At 53.6% G+C, this 11,387-nt stretch overlaps 6 protein-coding genes across 6 annotated transcripts; 2 read left to right on the plus strand and 4 right to left on the minus strand.

Moving 5' to 3' along the window:
• Positions 1-1,325: 1,325 nt before the first annotated feature.
• Positions 1,326-1,675, minus strand: Z520_02932 (uncharacterized protein; the record flags this gene model as incomplete). Its single annotated transcript, XM_016773445.1, has 3 exons — positions 1,326-1,390; positions 1,493-1,573; positions 1,636-1,675. 3 exons carry the CDS (start codon positions 1,673-1,675, stop codon positions 1,326-1,328), a joined length of 186 nt encoding a protein of 61 aa, XP_016635502.1.
• A 264-nt stretch (positions 1,676-1,939) lies between these two features.
• Z520_02933 (uncharacterized protein) lies at positions 1,940-2,470 on the plus strand (the record flags this gene model as incomplete). The annotated part of the gene is made up of 1 exon (XM_016773446.1): positions 1,940-2,470. One exon carries the CDS (start codon positions 1,940-1,942, stop codon positions 2,468-2,470), a length of 531 nt encoding a protein of 176 aa, XP_016635503.1.
• Positions 2,471-3,264: 794 nt separating this feature from the next.
• Positions 3,265-4,848, minus strand: Z520_02934 (uncharacterized protein; the record flags this gene model as incomplete). Its single annotated transcript, XM_016773447.1, has 5 exons — positions 3,265-4,067; positions 4,120-4,414; positions 4,485-4,535; positions 4,588-4,731; positions 4,780-4,848. 5 exons carry the CDS (start codon positions 4,846-4,848, stop codon positions 3,265-3,267), a joined length of 1,362 nt encoding a protein of 453 aa, XP_016635504.1.
• A 304-nt stretch (positions 4,849-5,152) lies between these two features.
• Positions 5,153-6,516, minus strand: Z520_02935 (uncharacterized protein; the record flags this gene model as incomplete). The annotated part of the gene is made up of 2 exons (XM_016773448.1): positions 5,153-5,634; positions 5,706-6,516. 2 exons carry the CDS (start codon positions 6,514-6,516, stop codon positions 5,153-5,155), a joined length of 1,293 nt encoding a protein of 430 aa, XP_016635505.1.
• A 1,381-nt stretch (positions 6,517-7,897) lies between these two features.
• Z520_02936 (uncharacterized protein) lies at positions 7,898-8,747 on the plus strand (the record flags this gene model as incomplete). The annotated part of the gene is made up of 2 exons (XM_016773449.1): positions 7,898-7,920; positions 7,976-8,747. 2 exons carry the CDS (start codon positions 7,898-7,900, stop codon positions 8,745-8,747), a joined length of 795 nt encoding a protein of 264 aa, XP_016635506.1.
• A 321-nt stretch (positions 8,748-9,068) lies between these two features.
• Z520_02937 (uncharacterized protein) lies at positions 9,069-11,225 on the minus strand (the record flags this gene model as incomplete). The annotated part of the gene is made up of 1 exon (XM_016773450.1): positions 9,069-11,225. The coding sequence occupies one exon, from the start codon at positions 11,223-11,225 to the stop codon at positions 9,069-9,071; it is 2,157 nt and encodes a 718-aa protein (XP_016635507.1).
• Between the last annotated feature and the right edge of the window lie 162 nt (positions 11,226-11,387).

Genomic DNA, 11,387 nt, shown 5'->3' on the forward strand with positions numbered 1-11,387 from the left:
AAACAAGACAAGGCGTGCAAGTAACAGTCTCTGATCACGTACCTCACACAGGCTCTAACATTCTAAGCGTCTTGGAGTGAGAGCAATATGAAGAGCATGTACTTGTACTGTGCACAAGCCGGATAGTGTTTGGAGTTTACCGAGGTCCGACGACGAGGCTGGCCGTTCCATTGATTGATATGGCGTCCACCCTCAGCCTCGTCCAAACGCCCAACGTCCCTCTCCTTCAATCCGCCAAGCAAGGGCATCTCAAAACAGGAAGAGTTGGCCACGAAAATTCAATGATATCAATTATAGACCCGGAAATCTCTGTCACATTCGACCGGTGAAATGAAGGATCAATAAGTCTTGTCCATAGTCTTACAGAACATCCCCAATCATCTCCCTAACTCGCAGCCAGAAGTGAATATCCAAGGATCATTTGAAACGTAGGAGCTCTACAATGTATCTCCCTAATTCGGCTCAAATGGTGACTTCGGGTAGGCTCATAGTGGTCCCTGAAAATTGCGCAGGAGCTCTGACAAAGATGTATCAACAAGCTAAAGGTGGGAGCAAGTCCAAAATGAAACCCAGAGAATGGTAAACAAAAAAATTCCTCCGCGGGGTTTTCTCACAAGTCTGAGTTTTTTGCTTCTGATCATTATTGCTGGATGGGGAAGACAGAGAGGCTGGCTGGGGTTCGAATCTAAGAGTGAGCAGGAGTGTCAAGAATAAAAGAGTTCTTTTTGGTCTGTGGGAGTCAACGGTCGCGGCCAGGAGAGTACGATAGCGACGAGGGGCCCCCGAAGCTGAATGGTCAGAGAGGTTGGAATAGAGCTCCCTCCGGCTTTGGAAAAGTTGGCTGGGACTTAATGAGTTTGATGCGTTAGTTTCACGCTGCAAAACTCTCCCATTTGCTCAACTAATCTGGCCTCCGGGAACGTTGTTTGACAGGAGACGGCCAGAGCTTCCCTCTTGCATTCGCTCACCTTGCGTGGCGCTCTCGAATCAGTTTGCCAGACAGTAGGCGCGGCCCTCGACAGCATAGAGAGAGCTTCGTCGCGACGGCCTGAACCAAATATCAGCGTGGAGGATACCAGGACTGTTTGCAAGAATATTGGCTGTTCCCGAAAAGTCGCAATTGGCTTGAGATCATGGAGCAGTAGCATTGTGGTAATATCAAACGCGGTGAGTTCTTCGCGATTTCATCCCATTTTTCCGCCAGTGTCTATGCTTGTAGTTGTTGTATGTACAATCCCGCCATCCGCAGCCACTCTTCACTGCCCATTCCGCAGTCGGATTTTGGTACACCTTGCACCCAGCATGTCAAACTCCTTGATCGTTGCTTATTTGGCGACGTGCGCCTCGGGCTTCGCATTGGGATTTCGAGGATCGTTCTTGTATTCTTCCGCTATTCGTTCAAAGTTCGTTAGCGCACTGCGTCGGAATCGCGTGCCTTTCGTCGGACGGCAATCGGCCTGTCAAGTTCTGCAGAGGCGGGATTGGATCTTACAGTTCATCATGGCATTTGCACCGGCATTGATGGCGTACAGGACAACAAGACCAGCAGCGTAGAAAGGAATCATCGGCTCGGCTGAGAGTGACATGGATTAGTGTCTCCCAACTTTGAGAAAACGCGGCTCCAGCACTACGTACCAACTTTGCCGGGGAACTTCTTGGGAATAAAACCAGGCATTCTGATGGGGAGGTTGTTGGTGAGAACGAAGCGAGCTTGCGTGAAGGGAGTTCTGTCGTCAATGAGCTTCCGAGAAACTTGGGGGTTCTCAAGCTTGAATACGCCTAAACCTGATTGGTAAATACCTTGGCACATTTGGCACGTTTGCTAAGGCACTGAGATCGGACTTTCAACGCGCCCGCGTCGCGGCGGGGTTGTTTATCCAGGGCAAAATGAGCAAACCCTCCTTGAATGTGACCCAACAGGAATTGTTATTCATTGAAGATGGCCACTCTTGGTCCGGCTGTCTCCTCCCTACGGTCCTCCATCTCCCTTCTCGAATCCAGCATCTCGATCCTCGACGAAGGCGTCTCGGACTTCCCTCGCCTATGCAAGGTTCTCCAGACGCAACAACACTTCGAACTCCTTCCCGAACCCACGCTCCGCGAAGCTCAGCAGTCTCTTGTCGATGAGATTGTCCCAGCAATCCACCAACTATTGTCCACGGCGGAGAACTATGTCAACCAATTGGGCCGAAGAGAAGAGAGTCTCAAGGCGAGATCTGAATTGCTTGACGGGAGACTGAATACCAGCAGGCGAAGGACGTCAAGTTTTGGTGGTAATAATGGTGTCCGGTCTCTCCGAAGCACGAAGTCAGGTCAACCTGCGGCGCCCTTGACCGATGCCAAGATGTTGGAGATGAAGCGTCTACAGCAAAAGAAGGAGAGACTGCAATATGCCATTGAGCGGTTGGAGTTGCAGAGCAAACAAAGAGAAAGAGAATTGAGGAAGAGTATGGCTATTGTGAAAGAGTGATCTAGTGGTTGCAGGAGTGAAAGAAGTGCACAGATTTATATCGATCAGCTCCGCAGGAGCTTTAGTATCGAAGCCCGATGCCCAAAGCTGGGGAGACGGATCACAAATGCCGCCAACCCTGCGCGACTGCTTGAAGGTCGTCTCAATCTTACGGGGCCGATGAGCGATCGCGCGGTACGCCCATGGCGCTTGGAGCGGAATTATGGGTTTGGAGACATCTTGCATGATATGACCGATCCGACAGAGACGTCGTTGAGCCTTCACATGAATAACGTGCCATGGAGAGAGGGGAAATCAGAAAAAAATCTTTCTTTTTGCAAGAATATTTTATTGCTATAATGCGTGGGAAGCCATAGTGGACCTGTGTCTGCTCTATGCGACTCTCATACACTATGAGATCGTTGTCCGAGACACCGCACAGCGGGTCGCAGCTTGCTGGGACAATGTTCTAGTCACTGGTGGGAGGGTTTGCTCTCGGCAGAAAGGTCAGCAGGCTGAAGGAAAAGCAGCAATGCGGAAGGGGTATCTTATCGCGCAAGGAAAGAAATATCGGGCAATCTGGTGTCGGAAGGGAGGAAATCAAGGAATTCCAGCTTGGAATCAGCGATGTGTAAGAGCACCATCGCTGGCTCGAATCTGGGGGACCCTTGAGCCCGATCAGGAGCTCGAGCAGACCGGCAAGGTGCTAAGTGATCTCCTCCTCGATCCAAACCATGTAGGAAGACATCAACCCTTGGGGGAAGAGCGTATGTCCTGAACTGGCGAGATTTCTCAACATGTGATTGCGTTTCCTCCTAGGCGGGCACCGACACCTTTTTCCTCTCTTTGGTAGCAGTGTTGCACTCGTAAACTTGGCTCATGTCGATGTGGTGCATCTCAGGAAGAAATTTGCACGCAGGTATGTTACATGCTCCGTTGCGCGGGCACATGTGGCCAAGCGGGCATTGAGGATCCTGACAAAACGCACTTCGGCAGGCTGAAGTTCGAGCTTTGTGTCGAAAGGTATCGAGCTGGACCTGGTTGAGGACTTGTGAATGATCCCATTCACAGTTGGCGCCGTAAGTGCATTGGCCTTTGAGGTAGAAATTGTTGCAGAGACGTGAGTTGTAGTCGTAGAGGTACTGGAGATACTGTTTGTCGATCTTGAGCGGTATGTCCAGTCGCTGTCCATATTGGTTCTGGTAGATAATCGGCGACGGAACAATTGGAGATACCGCTGGTTGTTGAGCATTGAGACCAGGCTGGGCTTTTGGAGGCGTAAGAACCGCAGCCACTGGCCGCGGCGATGGCCGATCTCGCACTGCTGACAACGGTTCAGGTGCAGGTCTTTTGACACCTGCGACGACAGTGGCGGTGCCGTTCGGGATGATCTGAATCTTGGTGGACCGAAAGATGGCCTTGAATGACGTTTGCTGAAAGCCTTGGGCAACTTTCTTGAGGTCATAGGGGAAGGGTGGGCCTTCAAGCAGTGTGATGCGATCGTTGAGCGCGTTTGGGAGTGCATACGGACCGAGAAAGCCAGCGTAGCTGCTATCTGCCGAGCCACCAAAGACAATGTGTTGACAGTGATAATTGCGATAGAAAAGCTCGAGGTTTGCTTGGGGAAGTCAAATCAATCTACAGTAGCATTAGCCACGGGTCTGACGCACCTTTCATCTTAGAGTCGGCAGCCTCCTTGTGGTTCCCTGCGTCGATGTAGTCCGAGAGGGGGTGGCTTCTGTTGAATCCAACCATGAATTGGTCGAAGACTATCTCGTCGGGGATGATTTTAGCTGTTTTATAAGTTCGGCTCAGACCATGGCAGTTGGCATAGACACGAATGATGACCCGGTCATCGGCATGGTATCTGGTGTTTGTCTTGTAATATTCCAGGATTGCTGCTCGAAGGTGTTTGCCTGCCTCTTCACCACCTTCCAGGCCTCTGGACACAAATTCATCAAGGAACTGTTCGTGTCAGATATAACAGGAGGGTCGCGCATCATATGACTGTGATATAGCTTTCACTCAACCTTACCGGCATGCTGTCACCATCAACCAAGACGAGAACAAATCTGTCGCACTCCTCCTGAGAGTATGTCAGCTCTGTCGGAAAGGGGAGAACGGGCGCCGTTTGCCACCATGGATGTCTTTATCAGCGACTTCTCCGATTCTGCTTGGACCATCTTCTGATAATACGTGCGAGCAGTATCTCGGGCCATATCGAGCTCATTCCTCGCGGCATCGCGTTGCTGTGTCAGTTGTTCGATGTCTGCCAACATCTCCTATGACGATTTAGCGGCGGCCACAATCAAATCTCCTTCGTGACATACCTCAAGTAGGGCGTTTTTGGCGGCATCGCCACGTACAATTTCTTCTACACGCGCCTTTAATGACGCCATTGTGAGAGAGAGACCAGATCAGAAGTAAGAAACGCGAAATGTTGTTGTGAGTGATTCTCAAGGAAGAATGTTTCCTCGCTGTGATGGCACGATGGCTGCCTCCAAGAAAACCAAATGTGCCAAGCAATATGAAAGTCTTGGCAAATTTGCCGATTTCAACAGCAACTACTAGTACCTACCGAGCTACCTACCTAGTAGGGGTGAAACGTTGCAACGACAAACAAACGTTAGAGTGCCATTGCTTCAGAAGTCAGGAAAAGGTCCAAATCAAAGATCGAGACCTGTCGGGACTGCGAATTTCCAGCTATATCTTCTCTACTCCACACCATTCCGCGATGAATAGTGCCATTGCGGTCGTCACCCTTTTTATGCTCTCGATGCTTACCCATTCATCAAAGCCGTGAATATCCCCGCTGATCGGGCCATAAACCAAAGCAGGTATTTTGTCATACAAGCTGTGAACACGGGCGTCAAGGTAGGCGGTTGATGTCTGGCACGTTAATTCCTGGCCAGTCGCTTGCTTGTGGGCCTGGCGCAGCACATTCTCGGCCTCGCTGCCAGGCTCAAGGACGTAACCTTCAGAGTAGAAGCCGTTCCATATCACTTTTGGCGGGTTTGCACTGAGATAGGGGTCGTTCCGAGAGAAATCTGCCACCTTCTTCTCAATCTCCTCTGCAGCGGATTTGGCAGTGACACCAGGAACGATTGCTATCCGACAATCTATGCGGCACCAAGCAGGAACCGAGCTTGCCCAGTCTCCAGCATTCACAATTGCAACGTTCAAGTCTGTTCATTATTAGCCGTTTCTTGAACTCGCCGCGTCTGAAGTGCCACCCGGAGGCACACGGAGAACTCACTGAGAGGGTGTTTCTCGTTTTCGAAATATTGTGCACTGACGTGGCGGTCATTCCACTCAGCCTCCAATTCTCTCAAGGCCCCTACTACCTTCCAACATGCGTCGACAGCATTGACACCGGTTCCCATAGCCCTGACATGGACCGGCCTGCCGCGGACCTCGATCTGAAACCACAAGACACCCACATTTGCCCGAACAAGCTGTTCCTGCATTGGTTCCGGAATGAGGACAGCGTCTGCCTTGTACCCCTTTAGATGTGTCATCAGCGTGCCATTGCCCGTAGACTCCTCCTCCACGACAGACTGCAAAATGACCTCTGATGCTGGCTGGAGGCCAATACGCTTCAGCGCATCAAGAGCCCATACATTCGCAGCGTGGCCGCTCCGCATGTCGCCGGACCCTCTTCCGTAAAGCTTGTCCCCTTCAATATGAGCACTGTACGGCTCGTCTTTCCACATATCCACGGGCCCCAGAGGGACGACGTCAATATGCCCGTTCAAAATGAGACTCTTCCCCTCGGCATGTTGCGCTTTTGGCTTGTGCGTGCCGACGACAATCGGTGCATGCGAATGCGTGGCACTGAACCTGCCAGCGCCGACATGTTGTGAGAGCGCTTGCTCATCCATGTCAAATTTGACTGGATCATAGCCCCGGTCTGCGAACTGCTCAAAGACGAAGTTCTGGACCTCTGTCTCCTGGCCACGTTGGCCTCCGAAGCGAATTAACTTCTGTGTATAGGCTAGCTGTTGGTCGAAGCCGTCGGAGACGGACTTCTTGATCGCGGCAACGAGGTGTTCTGAGAGTGCTGGCATGGCTGAAGTGTTTGCGATCTGACCGTTTCCCGTGCTTCCACCCCGGCAATATGGTAGCTTGTATGCAGTGCGTTCAAGAGAAGAATTACAGTCGGACATGGAGCAGGGGACGATTTGCTGGAGTATATTCGACTGTGCTGTGGCGTCTCCGCACGGACATCTCCATTCCGACTCACTGACGATAACGGCTCCATGAACACCGGCTGCCTTTGCCTTTTTGGTGGGTTAGCTCGGTAGACGTTTGTAAAGTTGCGAGTCTCAGCAGCCTGCGAGATGTAACCTTTGTGTTATTTGGTTTGCATACATATCAATCATCCTCAGGTACCAAGTGACCGGCGGCGAATCAACTACGCCCACGGTGTCTCTGGCTCTTCGGTTAAGAGACAACAACCGCTGGCGGATTGAGCTTGGGGCCTCCATTGCGCCATCTTTCCAGCTCAACTTGGACCGTGCAAGGCTGGGCACGGTTTGGACGGAAAGGCCCAAGTATTGACGTTCACTTCTTTTGATTTTGTCTTACATCGAGTCATGACGTCGCCGCACCGCCAGCGCTTCACAACTATCTACCAGGTAGCTAAGTATCTGCTCCATCCCATCCTGGGTGTACAGTCTCTGGCGAAAGGAATAGGTCAATCTACTGTGATACGCCCAAACGATAGAGAGAACAGGCGAAGAACAACCCATCAAAAATAGCAGGCACCTTCCAGGGACAAGGCTTCAAACACCAAGGGTATCACATGGCTGCTCGACGAGGTAAGATAGACTTCTCCACCTCCACCACAAGGGATCGTTCTGGCCCAAGAGTTTCGCTTCCGATACCTTGCTTCCTGACGTTGGCCTATGCCACATGTCGTTACGATGAAATATGTGGGCCACCGGCAGGTACGGCTTTCCCACAGAGTGGAGAATATCAGCCGTTTTGGACTCGTCCCTGTTGAGTAAACAGCTACATCGGTACAAACACCAGTGGCGTCACAAATCCAGAACACATGACCGAGCGATACTCGTTTTGCAACTGCTTGTCGCCCGAGGCGCCCCGCGCATTGTCCTAAAAGGGTCGCTTCGCGATTAGTATTGACCATCTCGAACGATGCAAAGGCCACGCCGCTTGAAACCAGGTAAGAAACCGTGGCCCTGTCAAGCCTGTAGAGCTTTCTCCCCACTGGTCTCGACCCAGAATACCGCTGTCTGTTCGCTCACACTCCGACATGCTCAATTGGCTAAGCCCAGACGGGGGAAACCATGATCGAGTAATCCGTTGTTCCATTCCACCACAAGCCAACATGATATACATATGGTGTCCCCAAGACAAGCCAACCCTAGCAGAGACACGCACTGAAAACCCACTGCGTTTGTTTCCCTGCCTATTCCTCTCTTCCCAATGGCCCAGTCGCAGCTCCAAAGGTGTATACCTTTCCCTTCCTGAGACGAGGTTGAACTCCAATTGACTCCTCTACAGGCCGAACTTGTTGAACGCGGTGCTTGACGCTGCCGGAGGCCTCGACCACTTCAACCAGATCGAATGGGTTGAAGTCGTCGCCGATGTATCCGGGGCGTTCTGGGCAAAGAAGGGCTACCCGAACCGTCGCCTGATGACCGCCTATGTGGACGTGCACAAGCCGAGGGCCGTCTTCTACAACTTTGGAGCTCACCTGGACGAGCCGCACCTGCGCTGGATCTGGACGCCCAAGCACCTGTCAGTCGAGCGGCCAAACGGCAGTGTGATCCTCTCGCGCAGTGACCCATACAAACACTTTGCAGGCCACGTCCTGACCACGCCCTGGGATGATCTGGATCTGCTGTATTTCACGGGCTATGCACTGTGGAACTACATCGTGACGCCCTTCTACTTTACCTGGCCGGGAATATTGACTCGGGAGCTTGACGATTATCATCACACAACAGAGGCCGGCGGCGGCGACGAGACCTGGCGCGTTCTGGAGGTGACGCATCCGGCTGACTTCGCCACCCACTGCAGGGTGCAGAAGTTCTACTTTGACCCCCGCTCCTATCGGCTACGACGGCTCGACTACACGGTCGACGTCGTCGGGGATTCGGGCCCCATGGCACACTACGTCTACGACGAGAAGAAGGTCGGTGGGATCCTTTTCCCCACCCTCCGCCGCGCGTTGAATGTCGTGGATGGTCGGCCCACGGGCTGGTCGGCGGTGTTGATCAACTTCCACAAGATCTCCGTCAAGACCCCAGACGCTGCTCGTCCGAGCTTGTAGGAGGGGTTGGGACACTGTCACATCTGATGAAATTGGGGAGGAGACACGGGCCCATGTCGCTTTGATCCGTTTTCCCTGCAAGGCGGAATGTTGTTGCACAGACACAGCTCGAGGAACTTGTTCCTGATGAGAGTCCAGGAAGGTCAGTGACCAGAAGGCCATTCGGGGAGCCGGGTAATTATACCACGTCAATCTTAAGGGGCTTCACCGATGTTCTACAATGCTTGATCTTCATCATTGCTTGTCGACTGACCAAGACCGGTGACAAGTAGCCACGACCCATGCTCGAGAAGTATCCCCAGCATCACAAAGTTTCCCCTGCTACAGCTTCTTTCGACTCACCATCCTGTCTAGAGTACGCTGCTTCTTACCTTGTTTCCCGCTTTCCTTCTCATTGCCTCGCTTTACCGCCTTCCTCCTGTCGCGAAGGCCACCGCGACCCCCGTCCCCAGCGTCCTCGTTTATGTCGCCCTCCTGTCGCCTGTCGTCACCATCGCCACCATCGCCGTCGAGGTCGAGGTTGAGGTCGTCACCGTCCTCTTCTCTCGCCCGCTTTCCACCGCTCGAGATTTGTCCATTCGCCTCCTCCCTCGCCACGGCGCCTGAATCGTCAAAGTCAAACAGCTTCTTCCACTCGCCACTGATCACCCTCTCATCATCACCAAACAAACCCACGTCGTAAGCCTCCTTCATGCGATCGAGGCAAAACCTTCTCCTCTCATTGAAGTCAAACATCGGCTTCGGATATACCTTATACTCTCCCTCCTCTCCCTTTCCAGTCCCATCACCCTTGATCAAACACCCCCAGCTCTTCTGATCCGCAATCGGCGCCTTGTGCGGCTCATAGATAAACTTCTTATCAAATCTCTCCAGCTCGGGGACATATCTCCTCACAAAAGCTCCTTCAGGATCCCACTTCTTGGGGAAACTGACGGGCGAATAGCACCGGAAGAACTGGCTGAAAAACGCCGTGCAGGACAACCACATCCAATTCCCGGCATTGCACGCGACTTCGTGGTCGACGAGCCACTCCTCAAAGACCTCCGCGCCCCTCTCCCACGACACGTAACACCCGCCCCGGGTCAGGAAGCACGCCACGGCGTGACGGCCGAGGTGGTGGATCCAACCTTCGTGCTTGAGCTGGCGCATCAGGGCGTCGATCCAGGGGAATCCCGTCCGGCCGTGCTTCCACCGCTGAAAGTATTCTTCAGCTTGCGGGTTATCGACCATGTATGTGCCGTCGCTGACGGGCTTTCCGCCTTCTTTATCGGTCGAGTATCTCGACTGCAAATGCCAGGGGATGAATCTCGCGACGGGGTTGCCCACCGTCTGTCCAAATGCCACGCCAATCTGCGCGTGCGCGGCGAAATACATGTCGCGAAAGAGCAGTTGGCCGGGGATGTTGACGGGATGATCGCTGACGTGCTTTTTCTGTCTGCGCCTCTTCTCCAGCACGGCCTCGACGTCCCACCAGAATTTACGACACGAGACACTCCCGAAATGCATGTGCGGACTCAGCAACGTCGTGGCGGCGGGTTCGAAGGCCGTCGGCGCCGTGGCCGGCTTCTCGAACGTCGAGATGTATTCCTCATCCGCCACATGGCGCGCCAGAAGCGCCAGGCCGGCGGTTTCGCCGCCGCTGTGTGGAGACGTCACGCAGGACGGGTCGATACCCATCTCCTCCAGGGTCGGGACCGAGAAGTCGCTGTCTGGACCCATGAGACCTGCAGCGAATTGCGTGTCCTTGTTGCCACCCAGCGTTCTTTGGACAGCATTGTAATCCATCCCGTCGACACCTGGCCATTTGGTGTGCGCTTGATTCGTCGTTGGCCGCTCTCCATCCCCGGAAACTTCCTGCTCCAGACCCGACAAGTCCATCTCGCTCTCACCCAAAGGGTCCGGAAAGCTGGTCGGCCTCTCCAGCGGCCTTTGGGGCACACCGTGGTTGATTTTCGCGACGGCCTTGACCAGCTGGGCCATGGACATGGTTGGCTTCCCACCATTCATCTGCACCACCTCGTCCGAATCAAACAACGTCCGTCCACTCACGCTCACGACCTTGACACCCTGATCCCCCGCGACCCGCACGACCTCTTGGTCCCTGACGCGCGCGTAGGCGTCGGTATCCTTCTCAAACACCAACACGTCGACCTTCCACCGGCGCAGCATCAACGCCATAGTCTCGGCAGGACCGCGCGCGGCACGGACGACGAACAGTTTCTGCCGGCTGTTCAGCTGCGTCAAGCTGTGCGAGAGGTCGCGCATGCACTCGACCAGGAAGTGCCACCGGTTCGCGGCCCCGCGCTGTCGGTACACGTAGTGCGGGTCCCACATCCACAGTGGGATGATGGTTGACGGGTTGAGGGACAGCGCGTGCGTGAGAGCCGGCGAGTCGTGCAGCCGCAGGTCGGTCCGGAACCAGTACAGCACGCGCGGGCCCGAGGGTGGTTGCTTCTTCTTGAATCTTGCGGGCGACATGGTTGTGTTGGTTGGTGAGGAGAGAGATAGAGAGGTAGAAAGAAAGGTAGGCAGGAGATGGGGACAGTACACCAGAACACTAGCACACCAAGAACTTGGTGGTGTCGATAGCAGAAGCAAAAAGAGAAGACGAGGCTAGACTCCCCTTATCCCAGAATCCCA

This window comes from Fonsecaea multimorphosa, assembly GCF_000836435.1.
Source record: "Fonsecaea multimorphosa CBS 102226 unplaced genomic scaffold supercont1.4, whole genome shotgun sequence".
NCBI lineage: Eukaryota > Fungi > Ascomycota > Eurotiomycetes > Chaetothyriales > Herpotrichiellaceae > Fonsecaea > Fonsecaea multimorphosa.